Genomic DNA, 18,895 nt, shown 5'->3' with positions numbered 1-18,895 from the left:
CCACCACAATACTCAGACTCKATCCCTATGCTTCCTTGTTAAATGCATATTTTCTAACAAACTATTTGAGAACATTAAAGAGAACTCTGCCTGTACCAAAGGACTTTTATAGATTCATAGAACCGTTTGGCTTTCCTTGAAGGGACCTTAAAGATCATCTGATTCCAAATTCCCTGCTGTGAACTACTCTCACTAGAACAGGCTGATCAATGCCCCACCCAACCTGACCTTGAACACTGCCAGGGACAGGCAGCCRCAACTTCTGTCCTTTACAGTGCTTTCTTTATGAGTTTAAGCTCTACTTGTCTGCCTGAGAAGATTATTTTCCACCGGAGTAACAAGCTTTATCACATTAGGAACTGTATCTCAGCTGGATACTTCTGGCAGGGTACAGGAGTTTTTTGAGTACTCAGCAATGAAACAGAATGACTTAATGGCCATTGTAATTTATCTGTAATGAAAAATAATAATTTTGGAAAATCAAGAATTTTCAAAAAATATTGCTAGAGACTTCATTTTCTTACCATCTCAGGTTTATTTAAAATTTCAGCTTCAAAAGCCTTATTTTTTTTCTATTTAGTTTCTGACCCTTCTCTCTGTCTCTATTCATTCTGTCTAGATGTACAGCAAAACTGCACATGTTTATATCATTGCTGTTCCCCAACAAATATATGTACTGTGTTCAAAATTACCCACAGCACCTGCGGGACTGTGGTTCCTCAGCTCCATGTAACATATGCATATTTTTATATTACTTCCATATAATTAGCCCAGCCATGGAAATACAGTTTCAGACTGATTTTATCTAATTTATAGTAGTTTGGTAGTAGTTATAGTATCCATTGGCATTTGTGTTTGCATACTTGTGATGCATTGTACACAGGGAAGTCTTCAACYGGGGGGATAAGCCCTTGTGCAATCAGCTGTCCATAGGAAGGCGGAGCTTCCCGCCGCACAAACTCTGCCTCCAGTCGTGTCATCTGAGTCTCAAATGCTCTGCAAACAGAACCAGAGAGAAAACAAGGAAAAGAAGTAACATGTCTTGCCTCCCTCACATTAATGTATAAAAGAGGCTCATGCTAGGAGTAAAACCACGAACCTTCCACTRAGCTACATGAAAACCTTATCAGGATGCTAAAATAAACAAAAAGACTAAGAGTACAGGGTATAAATATGAGTGAATCAAACCAGCAAACTCTCTAGTGCAGTCTCAGGCTGAACAAAGCGGCAACTGAAGTTTTTCAACTGGCCAGTAGCCATTGTGCCAGTAACAGCAGTAACTTGTTCAGCAAGGGCCCAAAGGTTCTTTTTAGGAAAGATATTAAGAACTGGAAACAATCACGCAAACAGGGGTAGCTTGCAACTGCAGAGAGGTTTCACTGTCCTGCCAGAACAGAGGCATTGATGTTCCCACCTTAGCACAGCAGCTCTTTTGCAGGTCCTTAATCGTGCAGATTTGATCCAGAGACAATGTAAAGCACACTGTTTAAGACATAAACAGTGTCAGCAGCATAGCACAGAGCTGCTGCACATGGCATAAMATAGGAACCAGGAAGTCCCTTATGACTCTCTCCTACAGGGCAGAACCCCACTTACACATACACATAACACACAGGAAAATACACCCTACACCTAAAACCAGGCATATAGGACCAGAGAAAAGGGATATAGCTTATACCATGGAAAACTCTTGCCCAGAATAGGCCCCACCACAGCAGGACATCACTTTTAGCAGAATTGAGAACTAGAGTATTTGGGGTGGGYTGAAGGGTTAGTCAACCCAGATTCAGTAAAGACTCCGCTGTAACAGTTCAGYATTCAGTTTTTGGCAGGGGCAAGGGSTTTGTWSCAAGGGGAGAAGGACAAAATGAAAYGGCTCAAGATAGATTAGGTTAGATACAGATTCTGCCATGTGGCACAATAAATGTCTCAYAGACCACAGAAGAGCTGATATTCCCCTCGCTAATCCCAGAAATCTTTTCTAAGCCTAATGTAGTSACTACTATTTAGCTGTCATCAAGTCCTTGGATTTGATTTCACARTATTTTACAAACTCTCTGGCTAAGAATCAACTCTTTTTTCCTTTTAACAAAACAGAAAAAAACACCACAGTTATGAAAATACCAACAAAGTAAGACACTTACCTGTATTCCCTGGTCCTTAGAGAATATAGCTTAAATGCACAACCTAGTGCTATCACTAGCAGCAAGCCACACACGAGACTCCCAATCAGAGCAGCTGTGATGACCTTCCTGGGAACGATCACCAGGCAGTTATGCTCATCACTTCCATCCTGGCAGTCTTCTTGGCCATCACAGCGCCAAGTCTCAAAGATGCACAGATTTGTTCCACAATGGAAGTTTCCTGGCTGGCAAGTAAAGCAGTTTTTTTCATCTGAGCCATCTGGACAATTCTTCTGGTTATTACAGCGGTCAAGTATTGAGTAACAAAGTCCACTGTTTCCTTCACATGGGTATTCATTCTTCTGGCAAGCAGGACAGTTCTCCTCATCCTTGCCATTTGGACAATGCCACCAGCCATCACAATGCTGCTTATCAGTGAAACAATCCTCATTGCTTCCACAAGGGTACTCCCAAGGAAGGCAATAACCTTTCACCTGATACGTTGCATTGAATCCATGGCCAATGCTCTTGGAGCGGGCATGATACAAGACAGTGAGCTGGCCCTTTGATGACTCCACACTCACTGAATGCCTGTTGTTGTGGTGAGAAAATGTCTGCATTAATTTATCACTTCTCTCTCCAATGCCATCATACACCTTTACATAGTCATTGTAGCCTAACTGCAAATTGAGCTGCAACAGAACATGCCGATTATCCTGTGTGTCCACATACCATGTGCAACGAAGGTCTGATCTGCTGTGATCAGCACGGAATAAGTCTGGGGAGGCAAAAGATCCATAAAAATTACCCAGCCTTTTGCCACAGGAAAGATCAGGACAATTATCTTCATCTGAACCATCACCGCAGTCTTTAACAGAATTACATCTGAGCTCATTCATCAAGCATTTGGTGGAGTGGGCTGCGCTGCACTGAAACATTCCTGAGGGACAGATGCTGGATGGAGGGTCTGTTGGAGGGACAGTGCAATTTTTCTCATCTGAGTTATCACCACACTCATCCATGGAATTACACTTCCAGGTACTGGGAATACACTTCCTGTTTGCACAATGGAATTCATCTGGCTGGCACACAGACTGACCTATCTTCCCTGTGAAAGAGGACAGGGAGAAAAAAGTCAGTATCAAGACTTTTGGAACTATCTGATATCACTTTAATATCTACTACCCTGCATATCACAAGTCAATCGGTCAGACCAGTACACTTCAGGAATATTGTTAAAAAGCCACATGCAAATAATATCAGTGTTACAACATCAACACTYTAAATTCATCAAAACTGGCCCAAGACTCCAGTCAAGAAAAAGTACTACCATCTTCCAAGTATTGGCAGAGCGAGTTTAAAGTGAAACCAACCGTAAGATTTTACCTCTAATATAAGAAAGGCGAAATCCCTGAGCCTGTCCTGAGCTTGATGCATCTGAGTGAAAAAATATCCATACGTGGTCTCTTGCAGAGATGAAAGATGGAGGTATGGAAGATCCACACACTTTGTACTCCTCCCTCTTGGAAGATGGGCCAATCATCAACCAGTCCAGTGCACACTTCTGAGAGTCTTCCAAATCAAAATTCTTAAAACTGTTAAGAATAAAAGGAAGAGCAAGTTACAGAGAGGACATGTGTCTGGAACAAAGCCTAACAGAGAAAGAACAGATTCTAATGGCTGACTTTCTGCACCAAGCAATGCTGACATTCAAAGATAATGAAACATCTACCTTCTATTTACTACTTTCAGTGTACAGAATTAAAGCACATCCCCCAATTTGGGAAAGCGCCCATCTCACAAGCATGGACATCATGTCAAAGTAGCTCCAAAAGCTGAAAGAATGATTCCTCTTTTACTCAGTCCTTAAATAAAATTGCTCCCTAAAATACAGCTATGAGGAAAAGCAAAATTCCAGAATACACTAYGCAGAAGGTAGATTAATTTCAGTCATTTCAGTCATTAATTTTCAGTCATTTCCAACCTTAAAGGTTATGAAACTAGGGATGACAGAAGTGACTAATGTGCTGRAAAAAGAACAATAGGAAGCAGTACAAAGAACCCTGAAGGGCCAAGTACAAGAGACATAAATCCACTCTTCGAGCTATGGATGGCAAGAAGAGAACAAGAAGAGAATACGGGTGGAAATGAAAMRGAACCTAAAMTCTAACACCATTATATTTTAATTCAAAYATTAAAATACTCCCTTTCTGGGAGYACAAATGCAGAGCAAACATGGCTATAACCCTTCATAGTCAAATTTCCAGCCCTTCTGCTGACACAAGCCCAGTGRTTATTCAGTAGTAGCTTACCTAGTGCAAAGAGGTACCCTGACTGCTTGCAGAACACTGAATACAACCGGATAATACTCCCTAACCTGTGGTTCAGGAATCACAAGTGGTATTTGTTGTCTGATAAAACAGACTGTATTTGCATTCAGCAAATATGCAATGACAATGGCAGATTGCAGATTGCACAGAAAAGCATATTCATTAGGAAAGGGCACATTGCTCAGAACACTTAGAAATTAATTTTGGTTCTCTTTTATATAACTCAGCTAACTTGCTAGAATACTCCATATAAATATCTTGACAGAAGTTTCAGAAAGGCAGAAAAGTTGCTACAAAATACYTCCATAAAGGATTTTTCACAAATATCAAAGACAAATTCTTTGAAAAAGATAAATGGAAAGATAATTTTGTGATATCAATGTGTATTTRCAAAAGACTGTCATTGCCTGCTAGATCGTAACCTTTGAAGGTGAAAGGGAAAGAACAGCAACTATGTAAACTAGCTAATTCATTTAAGCAGGAGACTCAGCCTACTCACACCTGTAAATTCTGCCAAACACATTGGCTTAATAATGTTAAAAAAAAAATCATCAGCAAGGTCATGAGAAGTAAGAGAGCACCGAAAGTGATAAGTTAAAATTAAGAGATGACAAACAACATATGTGCAAGGACAATTGGTCCAGAAATAAGTTCTTCCTCTTCTTTTTCTCCCACCAACCTGTGTGTCTTCCCAKCTAGGAAGAAATATTCCTACACCACTTAATTCTTTGCTATAAGCAATCTCATCAAGCTYCTGAAACCAGCATATGTAGCAAGGAAGTTTTAGATGACTGTGCAACCCAAATACAAATATTTAAGTGCTCAGCCACTTGAAGATAAACTAGAGTATTTCTGTTACAGGTGTTCTGCATAAAATGTTTTTAATRACCAAAAAAGTGAACAGCCACTGCATCATGAAAAGAAACCACCCAAAGCATCAGAGAAACCATAGGCACTCACACAAAGTCTGTTTGTTACACTAGGAGTGAGACAGCATTACTAAGCTACCACATCAGTTTTGCTCTCTGTAATTAATTTTGGCACCACACATCATGCAGGGTTTCTATCACTTATTTGGAGGATTGTTCATAGGAATTTTTTTAATGAAAACTTTTTGACTGTTAGAAATACCTATTTGCCCAACAACAAAAATTTTTAAGTAAAGGGAACAATCACTAAATCAAGAAATAAAAACTCAAAACTGGGAAAGGGGAGTGGGAATGACTAGAAAAACTTTTGTTTGTGTGATACGACCAAGTCYATTTACTAAATCTTTTGATCCTTTACTTCTGCAGTTATTTTAGATGCACCAGGATCAACCCTAAAGAGGCAAACMAACTTTTCTCCTATCCTACTCAATTCCCAGCCCTTCAACTGGGTCTTACAGTCACTCATTTTCCCTGCCCTGCTGAAAAGAGCTACTTTTGTCTATCAAGTAAATAATTCAGCCATAGTGTRGTTACACAACACAGACTGCAAAAACCCAGGGGAGAATTTGCCTATATAATAAGCTGTCTATAACTTACTTTAAAATGCATTTCTTTCTAGAAAAAARGRRRAAAAAAAWGTTTAACKCTTTTAAGATTTACACAAMGGAAGAGTACAGAAAAGTCAGCTATATGCACATAACCTTGTTTACAAAGTCATTTSTAGATAACAGCAATACCCCTCAAGAGCCTGCATTCATGTACAATTAATATCTTTTACTTGCACCTTGACAGTCTAATATTGTACATTGCTAATAAACAGCTTTTTTTTTGGCTGTGGAAGAGAAAGAACCTTTAGTTCCAGTTGCCAATGCAGAAGCCCAAGCATCCAGAGGATAACTGACTTTCCTGAGTGTCAGCTGTAGATCTCAAACAGATTCAGGCAGAATCCCACACTTCTCTACYAACAAATCCAAACCTTAGCCACAGAGCACAAGGGTGATGAGGCAGAATAGATTTGCAAGGAAACACTGTGTTYAACAGATTCCCTGAAAACACCATGCCTCTCAGAGATACACAAGCTACTGAAAAAAATGCCTTGGTATTCGAAAAAGGCAATACAGAGTATTCACAAGAACAAACTGATTTACCATCAGTTAATCCACCTGTGCCTAGGAGTTTCAAACACAATTTCTCTGAAATATATTCTAGTTCCAATGCAAAGGTTTACATGCAATAGATACCATAATTTCTTCCCCTACGCGTCAAAGCAAAGTCAAAGCAATTATGTTCCACCTTATGCAAACTAATGAACAGATGTATTTTCAACAAATTTTCCATCGATGAAGGCATTGTCACTCTATTCCACCACCCTTTTAAGTTATACTGCCCCTACTAGAAGCAAATTTTTCCTCATTTACTTTGACAGTGATTTTACACAAGACCAAATGCATGATACACTTGAACAAGCCCTCACCACAAAAAACCTTGCAAAGAAATAGGAAAACAATATGAATACATGTTTGCATTCGTATGTATATAAAAGTGGGGCTCACTATATAATGTATTTGTGACAAGTTTTTGTGTCAGATATTTCTGCCATAATACTCTGACATTAAGTAGCAAACTGATTTATTTTAGCCAAGAGTCCTGCATACTGCAGTCAGCCTCTAGTACTTCACTTCTTTCATCATCTGTAATTAGAAGATTTAGTGCTACTCCATTACAGTCTTCTGAAGAATAATCCTGCTACCCACAAGACATTTATTCAGCTGAGCTTTCTCAGGCTGGAATGCAAATTTTTCTATCCAAAGGACTGGTCCAGTGGTTGAATGAGTGATGGCACACAGTGGAAATACGGGACAAAGACTTATGCTTGTAGTGCTTGTAGGACCACACAGACATTGTATAGTCTTTGGAAAAGTACTGAAGTCTGYAGTTACTGCTCTTGAGGAAATTCTCAGACCCTCTGCATCAAAAACAAGAAACAGGAGCTGTACTGAAACAGAGAGTACTCATGTATAATGTCACCCATAYCTCATGCAGCACCAGTCAGTATTGYAGTATTTTTAAACATCTTGGGCAGGAAAGCATAGGATTTCAGAAGAAAAGCGAAAGACAGGTCTGCTTAGTCACTAATCCTTGCCAGCAAAGCCCTCTGACAGGTCTGAAGGACCAGTACATGGACCCAGAAGTCCATCCTACCATGCAAGCTGCAGTGCACAATGGCACAAAACCCCAGCCCCTGCACACATCAACTACGGCCTTCCCCCCACACCCCAGCTGCTCCAGACTCCCCTTCACCCAGGAGCTTCACTTCTAGGGCTATGCTCCCCTGCTAGAGCATCTTGGCACTTGGTGATAAAGGGAAGGAGAACCTGGCTTTCTTCCAGRCTTTTATTCCTCTCCACAATCAGAGCACACAGCCTAAGTTCACAGGGCAAGGGGGGAAAARCAGTCAAACACTGGTATTTTGAGCACTAGAACTGAAATGTTAATAAAACACAACATCCATCACAGAAGATCCTTTAATAAGGTATGGCCCTTGGGCTGTTCTCACTGCTACCTGTGGATCTCCAAAACAATACATGAATAGAGAAGGAGACTGATGCACAAGATCAAAATTATTGGACCAAATCTTGCAGGTTTCACCTCTCCTAAAAGACGGTATTCAAAAGCAGCAACTCCAGTTGTCTTACTTTTGGAATGTCTCTTCCACATTTTTATACAAAAGTACAATAGCCTATCAAACACTGAAAGTATTCAGAATTTGAAGATCAGACCAACTCAATGTGAATGGAGAAACGCAGCAATAAGTCTTGTTATTACTGAATTCTGCAGAAATCAGCCAATTCAACTGATTCTTCTTTCAGTGGCATGATACTGAAAAACACTGCCTTCAACAGTAAGCAGAACTGCAGGAGTTTACAGAAAATTACAAGGTTGGTCATATATATCAGTTCTCACCTATGTACTCATATGATGTAGGCAACAGCCTACAATAGTATCTTCCTATTAACTGACAAGTACTTTTATGTTGCTGGACAGAACTTCATTAAACCAGATTATCATAAATACATATTAACAGTGTATATAGATGAGAAAAATGTGCTTCCTGCAAAGTTTTCTGCCATCTGCACTGAAAGAAACAGTAGCAGCTAGGAAAAAAATACCTCTATAAACAATGTAAGGAATTCTCTACAATTCTTTCAGTAATTTGGGCATGAAGGACTACAGATTAAAGAAAAAAAAAAAAAGCTTTCTGCAATATCTGAATGAAAGTAATTAGGAGATAAATAAAAGAGTAAATGCCCAATTTGGCCCTCTAAATTCATTTTAAGAATTGGAGAATAAGTATTATGGGTAGATCAGTAGAGCACAGTACCAAAATAAAACCAACCAATTAAGCAAGAAAAGTTACTTCTCTTTGCCAACTTCTCACAGAATGTGCAGACTGTGAACAACTGATGACTTAATTGACTCATTAAAAACTTCTGCTTAACCACTGAAGCACAAGGACCTGAAGTCAGGAAAGTTCTATTCTGCTCCCAAGCACCAGCTGACTGCATAACCTTAGGCAAGAGACACGGGGATTGTTTCTTCAAAAGCTGAGCAAGTAAATGGCTATTATGAGTTTTTTTTTCCAATTAATGTCAAGTTCTGAAACACTATTATTTTGGTAAATAGACTATGAAGCAGTCCCTTTAACCCTTCACACAMTTACAGACTAGCAAGAATATATGAATGGATCTCAATTTTATGTAGAAATTAAAACTCAAATGGTAACTGAAAATTTCTTTTTTCAAAGCCAGTGTCATGAATCATTGAAGTGAAAGTCAATGAAGGTGATCCCCTCACCTCAATTAATAAGAGATAGCTTGAGTGGGTCAGTAAGTAGACTGCTTTTCAATACTCTTTCTTGAATTCTGAACATGCAGAACATTTTACTCACAGTCCCCTAAATTCCAATAATAAAATAATAAATTTGTACTCTGCCCACTTCAGGGTTAATTACATCCAGAAGGTAACAGCAACTGCTAAACAAAAACTTTTTTGATCTTTTCTCAKATAAGAGGAAACATACACCTACAAAGCCTATAAAGGATGGTACAAAGGCAGTTACTGCATATGATATCTTTATSTAATCTTATGACATGATTTTTTTGTAATCCTCTGTGAAAAGAAGCATAAAAATAGAGAAAGCGGGTGGAAAAACCAAGTTGTTTTTGAAACAATAACTAGTAACTGAACYTAAAGAGACATAACATAGTTCTGGAACTCAGTGGCTACTACAGACTTGCTCCCAGGTCTCAATAGAACCATTCCATAAAACATACAAACTTGAAAAAAGTATTGAAATGTCCACATAGAGCGGTATAAGCACAAAGAACATATGGGAAAGCTCCCTCAAGGATTTCTAAAAAGTAAATTATAACACAAAACAATAAGCATGCATATGTGAGGATATGAAGCAAATCACTCTATACATGAATGACAGACATTAAGACATAGCTTCTAAAGAACATGGGCATAGGAGYCAGCATTCCACATCCACATGTAGAYCTGCTCACTGTTGTACTGAAAGCTGCTGAATAAGAGGTTTATAAAAAATAACAACCAACTACAAACAGTTTAGAAATAAAAAATACTTTCAATTGCAATTTTATTCCTTAATGACTCCTGCTGTATCTCATTATATATATCTCTTACATAACACTGCTGTCTTATTGTCAACGAGAACTCAAGATCAAAGGAAATGCATATAGTGTAACAAAACACAAAGGAGATGGGATTTTTTTAAACCGTTCAAAATCCAGATCTTAGCACAAGAATTGTGTATGATTCTCTTAAGAAAATTTTAAAAGCTACTCTTATGCCCTTACCAACACATTGTTTGAATAAGAAGCATACCCAACTGGTAAGCAGAAAACATATCTGCATTTGAAACCTCAACCTAGGAAAGTCAGCTCCTTCTTCTACATCCTTGGTATTACAAGGGCAACAGTCTTGTAAAGAAATCCTCAGATGCYGTAACATTTTGCATTTCATACACTGGAGTGAGTCATTCCAAGTACACTTATAGTCAGAAACATAACACCACAACACTAGTCTCTGGGATGTAAACACGTAGTTCCTATTGTTCACATGTGCAGAGGAAGGCAGGATATGGCTGTGCATTCAGGGATAGCAAACAAACCCATTAAGAAGAAATCTTTCAAGTGATGTTGCTGTACATACACCTAAACTGTACACACATTATTACCAGTTGCCACATCTCATGCTCCTGTATTTCTTTAGCCTCTGTTACACTCATACTTGCAGGAGAGAGYCCTAATTCTAATTGGAGGCTCTGAGATATTCTCACAGCGTAAACTGCAACATTATTCTCCAGAGYCAAGTCTTGTGCCTCATTTGTATGCTTTCTCAGTTTCCAACAATCTCTGCTTTGAAACAAATTCCCAAAGTCCAATGTAATGGGGTTTAAAAGCATGTTTCTATTTATAAATTTCAAATGCTAGCAGGTATTTACTTCATTACTTTTGGTGAGTAGCTCCTATTTTCAACTAGGGATGGTGGAGCCTTCCTATTATTCCATCTGTGGCAGATTTGGTTTTACTTTCTGAGCATCTGCAGTTGAAGAGTTTTTGCAGTCCTTTTAAGCAGCTGAGCAAAGAATGAGCAGATGGTGTCAAATGTAACAGTGCTAAATCCCCACCAAAAAATATTGTTCTAGGTTTATTTTTGAAGCAAGAAATTCTTGGTTCATGAGGGACCCTACCACTAGCTCACAGAAATTAAGCACATTTACAGTATGCTCATATTATAGCCGAAACCATTTGTAATACATTTTAGTCTTTACTGAATAGCATTTTTCTAGAATTGAGCTGCAATTGTGCCACAAATGCTATTGTTTGATTTGTTGGAAATAAATATTAAGCAGGACAGCATGTGTCTTTTGGTAAACAGGTAACAACAAGCAATAATCACCTTCTATYACTATCTATTAAACATAGGTCCATTTCAAGACCTTAGTGAAAAAGCCATTTTTGCTTCAAGAATTTTACACACTCACTAAGGCTGTTCCAGGTTTTATAACCTTCACCTACTCCTATTTATAAGCAATGAAGGAAAAGCAGACTCTTTAATGTGAGTAAATATATTATTGTTTCCCACCCCTCATCTGTCAGAGGTATATGAAATCTCACACAGGCATTGTGAAGATAAATACATTAAAAGACCACAAGTGACTTGTGTAATTGTGGATATCAGAAGTAGCCTAGAGAAACAAGACAGAGTGAAGCATTTTTAAAAAGAGAGAGGTGCCCAACCTGCAATCATGTTCCAGAGTAACCAATTCTGGCTTTCATTGATCATCCAGTAGCTCTGAAGACAGCCTCACATTGGTGTATCAGGTAAGAACTTGCATTTTGTTTCATTTCAGCAAACCAATCCTTTACCTCTACAAAATATTAAACCATACCTAATTGTTATCATGTCTCCATGATCTCCTTGGATGTACCAGCTGCAATTTACAGCTGGAGGATARTTTGATGGCCAAGAAGGACTATAGATGACTCCCCGTCTCTCTGTGCGCTGTTCCAGTTCTCCACTGCAAGCAGCTGTTAAAAGGGGGAGAAAAATAATGTTGTTAATGCTTTGTCTAATCAACAATTCATATTAGCTTCAAGAGCTTTCAGTTTCTRGGGATTACAAACAAATGAGAGTCAACAGTTTTATCCTCTTACTGCTTTCTTCCCTGCCCTGATTTTTACCTCCGACACCCACACCAAGTGTAGGTAAGCATAACCTGCATTTCGATGCAGGACCACTCGACAATCTTGTATAAATCCACCACAGGCTACAATCAATATTACTGCATGGATCTGCCAAGAGAATGTGATACAGAAATCCTTCTTATCAGCTTCCCAAAGCCTAGGTAGGTCACCCAGCAAGTGAAGAAGACCTATATTAACTGTAAAGTAGCTAGGTGCTAATTTTGTTGTAACATGCTGCTGGACATGTTGTTTATTCTCTTAACCATATGACAGATGTGAAGAGTTTGAAATGGTTAAAAAACTACTACCACCCACCAACCCCCACCTCCCATTCCTCCCACAAAAATGTAAACTGGAGTCCACTGTTAAATGTTTTCATTGAACATTACCAAATTACTCTAAATTCCTTCTGAACCCACATAGATGGGAAAAATTTTCAAGACAGAAAAAGGAGCAAACAAGGGCAAATAAAGCTCAGCACTCTGAAGGTACATTTAGTTCTTCCTATGAAAAACAGCAGGCTACATCAAATACTTAAAATCTGTAATTAAGCAATTCAAAAATGAAAATTAAGTGTTCCAAGGTCAAGTTGAAAAGGTGTTCTGATAGGAAAACTTACTCTTAGCAGACTACAAGAGGGAAAATTCACTGTAACGCAATAGCTATTCTGAACATTCTCCAAAAATATTATTTAAACTGTTTTTAAAACAAGTTACTATTTAGAGCACTACTTGTGGACTGCAACTGAATATTCCAGTTTTTGACAGCTTACGTTCTTGTAAGCTTGAAAAACATAGCAAGGGGAAAAAAAGGTTGCTTATACCTTGCCATCTYATACACACATGCATCCAAAACACTGCATTATAAATGAGAGATTTACAGTATYGGTTGAAATCCAGCCACATAAATACATTATTTTCAATTCTCATTCAGGATCAGATTTGGCTGCAGTGGAGGGATGGAGGGAAGGAGTACCCGCAAAGCTACTTGGCTGTAGCCAAGTCAGGTGGCAGGGCTGCCTGTGGAGCTTCTGGTAGATGATGGGCTGGGCTGCAGCATGTCCCCTCCAGGAAACCTGGGCCTGGCACTATTCTGTTTGTTCACAGTAAGCACTTTTTAAGTGAGACTCACAGGAATACAAAAAACRTGAAGTAACTCACCTGAGGCAAAAAACAAAAATGCTATTAGTTTTACTATCCAGGTAGGACATTCCACTGAAATACATGCATATAATTCCTACTAGTTTCAAAGGCCACAAAAACATACAGAATACATAAATACATAGAAACATCTGTTTCCAAATAAATATTTTGCAGTAATGCAGTTACAAAAACATTTTTGTTATCATATTTCTAAGACTAGAGAGGCTCCATGCTAGATGCTGGAAAATACTGAGACACAGTTACAATTATACAATTATAAAAGCAAATATAAGATCCACAGGACTTTTCAACTCTAGTTCTCAATTTCTTTATGTCTATAAATGTGCTCCTTCACATACTTGTTACTGCATCAACACATCACAGCAAAAGAGGACCAAGAGCTAGCAAACACATAAAAGAGCTGGAAAGAATGCATTTCCTAACTGCCAGGTTAATAAAACTTCAAAATGGGAAGGACACTGAATGTACAAAGTGAAAGAACAAATATACCAGACAGCACTATCCAGAGGTGCGACACAAGTCTTCTCTTTCCTGACTAATATGTGTGCCAACACTGGGCACAGCCATTTGTGATGGAACAGAGGACACAGACAACTTCTTAGCTGGTTCGAAAAAATCCCCTTGTTTTCGGACAGCTGTGCTTTTTTATACTTTAATTTTACCAGGCTAAATACTGATTGGCTGTCCGCCCCGCAGAGCCACCGCCCATGAACCTTCTTATCCAATTGTATCGCCGGTCAAGTGGTGTCCACAGGCTCTGTTAASCAATCACAGCKTGATACACAAGGCAGGGCCATGKCRAGCATACAAGCTGCTCCCTGATCACATCACCTGCAGCTCAAACCTTTCCCAAACTCTAAGGTTAACCCCAACACAGAGGCTTCCCGTAACACCTCTGCAAATACTTCTGCCGTCCTTGTAACAAATAATGTTCCGGATTAATATCCTTTATTCGGAGTATTTGCAATATTACAGAATCACAAGGACACAAAACTTATTTAGTCTCCATTCTAATGAATTCCTATTGAGAGGCTGATGGCTCCACSGGAGCACTTCCATTCACACGTTCATCAGTGTAGTTAGTGTAGCTGTTATTCTCCCAAATGCTTGTTTCTAGTTTTATTATGTAATTACAAAGACTCTGAGCAATAGTTACTTAAGTATCCCAGCTTTTTTGAAGTAGTATCACTACATATTTTTCTTTTTTTATTATGTAAGGCTTCCCAGCGTAGAGGATCTGCTGTAACCTCACAGCTCCGGTCTTCAGTAAGAAATGCTTTTTCTTACTAACACTGCACATCTGGTATAAAAGTAAGGCAAGGAAAGAATAGTCACAAACAGATTTTTCCTTTAAAGAATTGTAGAAGAAGAATTGTAGCTGTGCAAATCTAAGGACATAGCAAGGTAAGGGCTGCACTGACACTATATGGCATTTTGGGTAGCTCACCTGACAATGGCTATTGTTGGCCAATATTTTACCATGGCCTTATCCCCTCTGACACTTCTCAAGCATTTCAGACTTGTCCTACTCAAAATCAAAAGAACAATCAAAATCAAAGGGTCTTGATTTGAATGGACCATTAATCTGAATTCATATTTCTTTTTGGTTTAAGACAATTTAAAGGAGAAACCTCCAGGTCTAGCTATCCCCCTTAGGTTCCAAGTAGGTAATGAATACAAATAGATTGAGTGAAAAAATAACCCTTTACTAACAAGTAGAATAACAACAGCCAAAAACAACAGCAAATAGCCACCAGATACAAAACTGCTCAATTCCGTGAACTCCTCAAAACAAAAAGAGACCCCAAACAAAAAGTGCCAGGCACACACCCCCCAAGATGGTGCCCTGGATTTGAGTGTATGAGTCAAAGGACAAAGGGGGAAATGGGTCAGTCTTTTCCGCTCCCCGCCGCTCTCTTATCTCTCACTTGGCTTATGTGGTGATGGGGAGAGCCCTGACTGAAGTTCTTTGGATTCGGGAGTCTGGAAACTCACGGAGGGAATTCGTCTTCCTACAGATAGGGGCAGTCAAGATAGGGTGGCTGGGCTGGATGCTCTCGGCTGGGTGCGGCCAAATAGTGCCTTGAACCGGGCTGGGTCTCACTGCCCTTTTCTCCCGGCGCACCACTTCCAGCTACCGAAACTGTGAGCAGGGAGACAGACCGAGACAAGGGCTGGAAACGGCTTATGGCAGCTGTTTTCTTCTCTGTGCGGTACCTCCGACTTCCCGAACCGCCACAGGAGAAGAGACCGAGCCTGGGGCTGCAAACGGCGTCGCTGCAGCTTCCCTTCGTGCAATCTCCGACCCCGCAACTGCGAGGGGCAGAAAGGCTGCCATGGCAGCTTTTGAGAAACGTGCGCACCAAAGCAAACTCWCAGGCACGCACAACACACAGACACACACAACATTCCCGGCCGTGGAAACTTAAAGATACAATAACAATTTTTGGGCATAAATGATTATGGAATACACTATCCAATTATGAATCAGACCAAGACAATATTGGCAAAACTTAATTACACTATTTTAACAGTATGTCGACGGTTCCCTAAACGTGTTGGAGCAAACTGGGGATACATACACCCCACCCAAAACTATGATAGCATTTTCCTAAACCTTACTTAATTGCTTCATGTTTTTGATGCCTTTTTTTTCTCCCACCAAGGCTCATTACTATAAGATTTGCAAACATCAATCGACCTCCTTCCTAAAGCAGTCACTTGCCTCTCTACTCCTTGTGCACTCACTGCTGCAAGGCAGACAAGGTGAAGTACCTGAGCACCACCTGCAGCAGCTCTTTTTTCACCGCATAAATTTTGAAAGAAAAACCTCCACTAAACACAGCCTTCAATGCTGGCAACAAAATAGTAAAATYACGTAAGGGCAGAATTTTATACTGTTGGGGCTTCATTAATCAATAAAAGGGTCCCAATTCCCTTCTCAGTTCCTGGCCATGAAGCCTGCAAAATCATACACATGCCTAAGTACTGTGTTACTAAGTTGGGCTTCAGCATAAGAGTCTAATTCCTTAGGGAAAACAAACAAAAGCCTGTTCAAGCGGCCAAAACATACATAAAGGAAAGGGAAGTTCCTAAATAGAAAGATACAGTCCTGGATTCTGAAGGCCTTATCAATGACAACACATAAGAAGAGCAATGATAACACTTTTTCAACAATTCTTCTGTGTATTTCCACAGTCTTTCTGCACAAACCTAGAAGAAAAGTGAAATCCAATTTACTRAAAGCTCCAAACTGCTTAAATTTCCCACATTTAGTATTACTGAAGAAATATAAAAATACCAATTCCTGGATTGGCAAACCAACCCACCAAAAATCTTCCTGAGATGGTGCTTTTAAAGAAAAGTTAAATTATAAAAAAAAAAAAAAGTAAACAAAAAAACCCCTAACAATGGAAAAGAAAACCCCAAACTTTAAACAAACGTCAGAAGAGATTAGAGTTTTTGTCCAGAGGGCATAAATCTTAATGAGGCTCTTTCTGTAATAATCAAATAGATTTCTTCTCCTGTAAACACAGCAGATTCCCTCTGCCAGTTAAGTACGCCACAAATACAAAACTTCAAACTTGAAGTTGCAAACTTCACATGAATAATATTACTCCTGTTTTTGCAAGAGCAACTACAATAAAACAAACACTGAGCTTCACCAAAGGACAGCACGGAGGGTACTATGCAATGCTGGAATARATTTTCAGGCAAAAACAAATCCGGCAGCTTCACACTCTTCTGCAGCAAGGCCTGCCTTATTCACAAGGAATACATCCCAACCATCTGCTCCAGGATAAAAGATGTTTTGCACCTGCCACAAGGAACCTCCGCTCAAAACCAAATGCTTGGCAATATATATTTCCTCACACAGTTTTCTCAGAGTCAGCAGGAAACTCTCCCCAAGTTCTCACAATGCTCCCTCAAGAAGGGCTTGCACACATGGTTTAATGCAGATCCCTCATGCCTGTGGAAAAAAGAAGACTTAAGGCTCCCCTTCGCTTTGCCCACTCTCCAGTTGGCTGCTTCTGCCCCCAGTCAGATTCAGCAAAGACACAGTCCAGTCCAAGGGTTCAGCTCACAGGTGTGACAAAATCTAAGCTCACACTGCTCAATCAACAGACTGCCTTAGTCTTCTGCAAGCATGTGTTAGAGAAGCTACACATGGATCATACTGTTGCAATGACTTTTGATGATCATTTTCATCCCCAGCTCCAGTTACACCATCAGGAGACAAGGTAACTCAAAACTGCATGAAGACAAGAAAACATGAAGAATACAATACTCTGACATTTTCAGCATACTTAAAAGAATAAAAGTGAGATGTTACAAGTTTATTTCCAGAGAAAAAAAGGTATTAGAAAGCAGCAGAGCCAACTGAAAGAAGCTCTACRTATTTTAGGCTGATGTAGTATCACCAGTCTAAGTAAGCCACTGTGTAATCAGTTTACACTTCGTAAACTCATGTATCATACACCCAACAGATGCCAGACTCCATCAAAAGCTAAAGAACCATCCAGGCAGAACATACTATGACATAAATGGCATTCTGTACTTTTTCCAATGAAAGAATGGGAAATACTGTGTTGCAAACAACACATGTCCTGCATATCTTATCCACACTTCCTCTGAGTTTAATTTAAGCAGGTTACCTAATCATAAAATTACTGCCTTCTCCTGATTGAAACATTCTCTCAATCCCTGATGTTGACTTGAACACTCAAGCTTCCACATTAATTGATCTACTGTCCTAGAATTATTTTTCTGTTTTCCCATATCCTGTCCTCCCATCCCCCTTATTTGGCATTTTCTGTTTTAATAAAAGACGCAGCCTCTTTAGGCATAAAGTACATCTACGCACGTGAAGGTGGAGTGACAGGCACAAGAGGACCCTTATCACAAAGAGGACCCTGACTGCAATATTCCCATAATGCTAGTAAGTCACAGTACTGCGACAGAGAAGGAAATTACACAAAGGGCTGTGATATTGGTTGAATTTCCATGCTTGCATTCATGAAACATTTTTAATATTCTTGTTTTAGCTTCTTCCAAAATGAGCCACTTTCCCTGACTTGATGCTCCCAGGCACATTTCCTAAACCTGAAGTTTTCCCCTAAGCATATCAGCATGCACTATAACCTTAGCCTCAAACTTACTATTTTTATCTATCACAGTGACAAATGATGCAGTCTATAACTCTGTTGTGGTTAAAGCCCAACTGGAAAATAAACCTGATGCAGCCACTCCCATCCCCCCACCCCCTCAGGTGAGAGAGACAAAATGCAGATTATGGGCTGATTTACTGGAAAWAGCAACCAGATAAGAAAACAAACAAAGACAGCAACAACACTAATGACAAGTGTGTAACTGAGGGTGATGCTGTGCAAAGTGCTCAGAGCCCAACATGCCACAGCCCTTGTTCCGTTCACTGCTCCTGCCCCAGGACAGGCACAGAAATGACAGAAATGGYGGCGYAACCTCCGCACAGCACCTTTGTCTTTGTACCCACAGCCGTGCCCACACAGCTCCAGGCCTGCGCCCTCCCGGCACTGAGACAAGGATCCCTGGCCTTGG

The 18,895-nt window shown here is 39.7% G+C and overlaps 1 protein-coding gene across 3 annotated transcripts in view; it reads right to left on the bottom strand.

Annotated features, from left to right (window-relative positions):
• The window catches only part of LRP3 (LDL receptor related protein 3), a 28,992-nt gene that overhangs the window by 4,388 nt on the left and 5,709 nt on the right, over positions 1–18,895 (bottom strand). For all 3 annotated transcript variants that reach the window (XR_008965857.1, XM_057374275.1, XM_057374276.1), the window contains 4 exons: positions 11,861–11,999; positions 3,510–3,718; positions 2,145–3,231; positions 864–996 (listed from right to left, as the gene is read on the bottom strand). Coding sequence is in view for 2 of the 3 variants with exons in the window: in XM_057374275.1 (XP_057230258.1) it covers positions 864–996; positions 2,145–3,231; positions 3,510–3,718; positions 11,861–11,999 (1,568 nt within the window). In the remaining variant the exon portion in view is untranslated. The remainder of the gene's footprint in view (positions 1–863; positions 997–2,144; positions 3,232–3,509; positions 3,719–11,860; positions 12,000–18,895) is intronic.

Source organism: Malurus melanocephalus, unplaced genomic scaffold, assembly GCF_030028575.1.
Source record: "Malurus melanocephalus ecotype Western Australia unplaced genomic scaffold, MMel_1.1 scaffold_221, whole genome shotgun sequence".
Classification (NCBI taxonomy): domain Eukaryota; kingdom Metazoa; phylum Chordata; class Aves; order Passeriformes; family Maluridae; genus Malurus; species Malurus melanocephalus.
The sequence above is the reverse complement of the archived record's forward strand: the minus strand, read 5'-3'. Positions and strand labels throughout refer to the sequence as shown.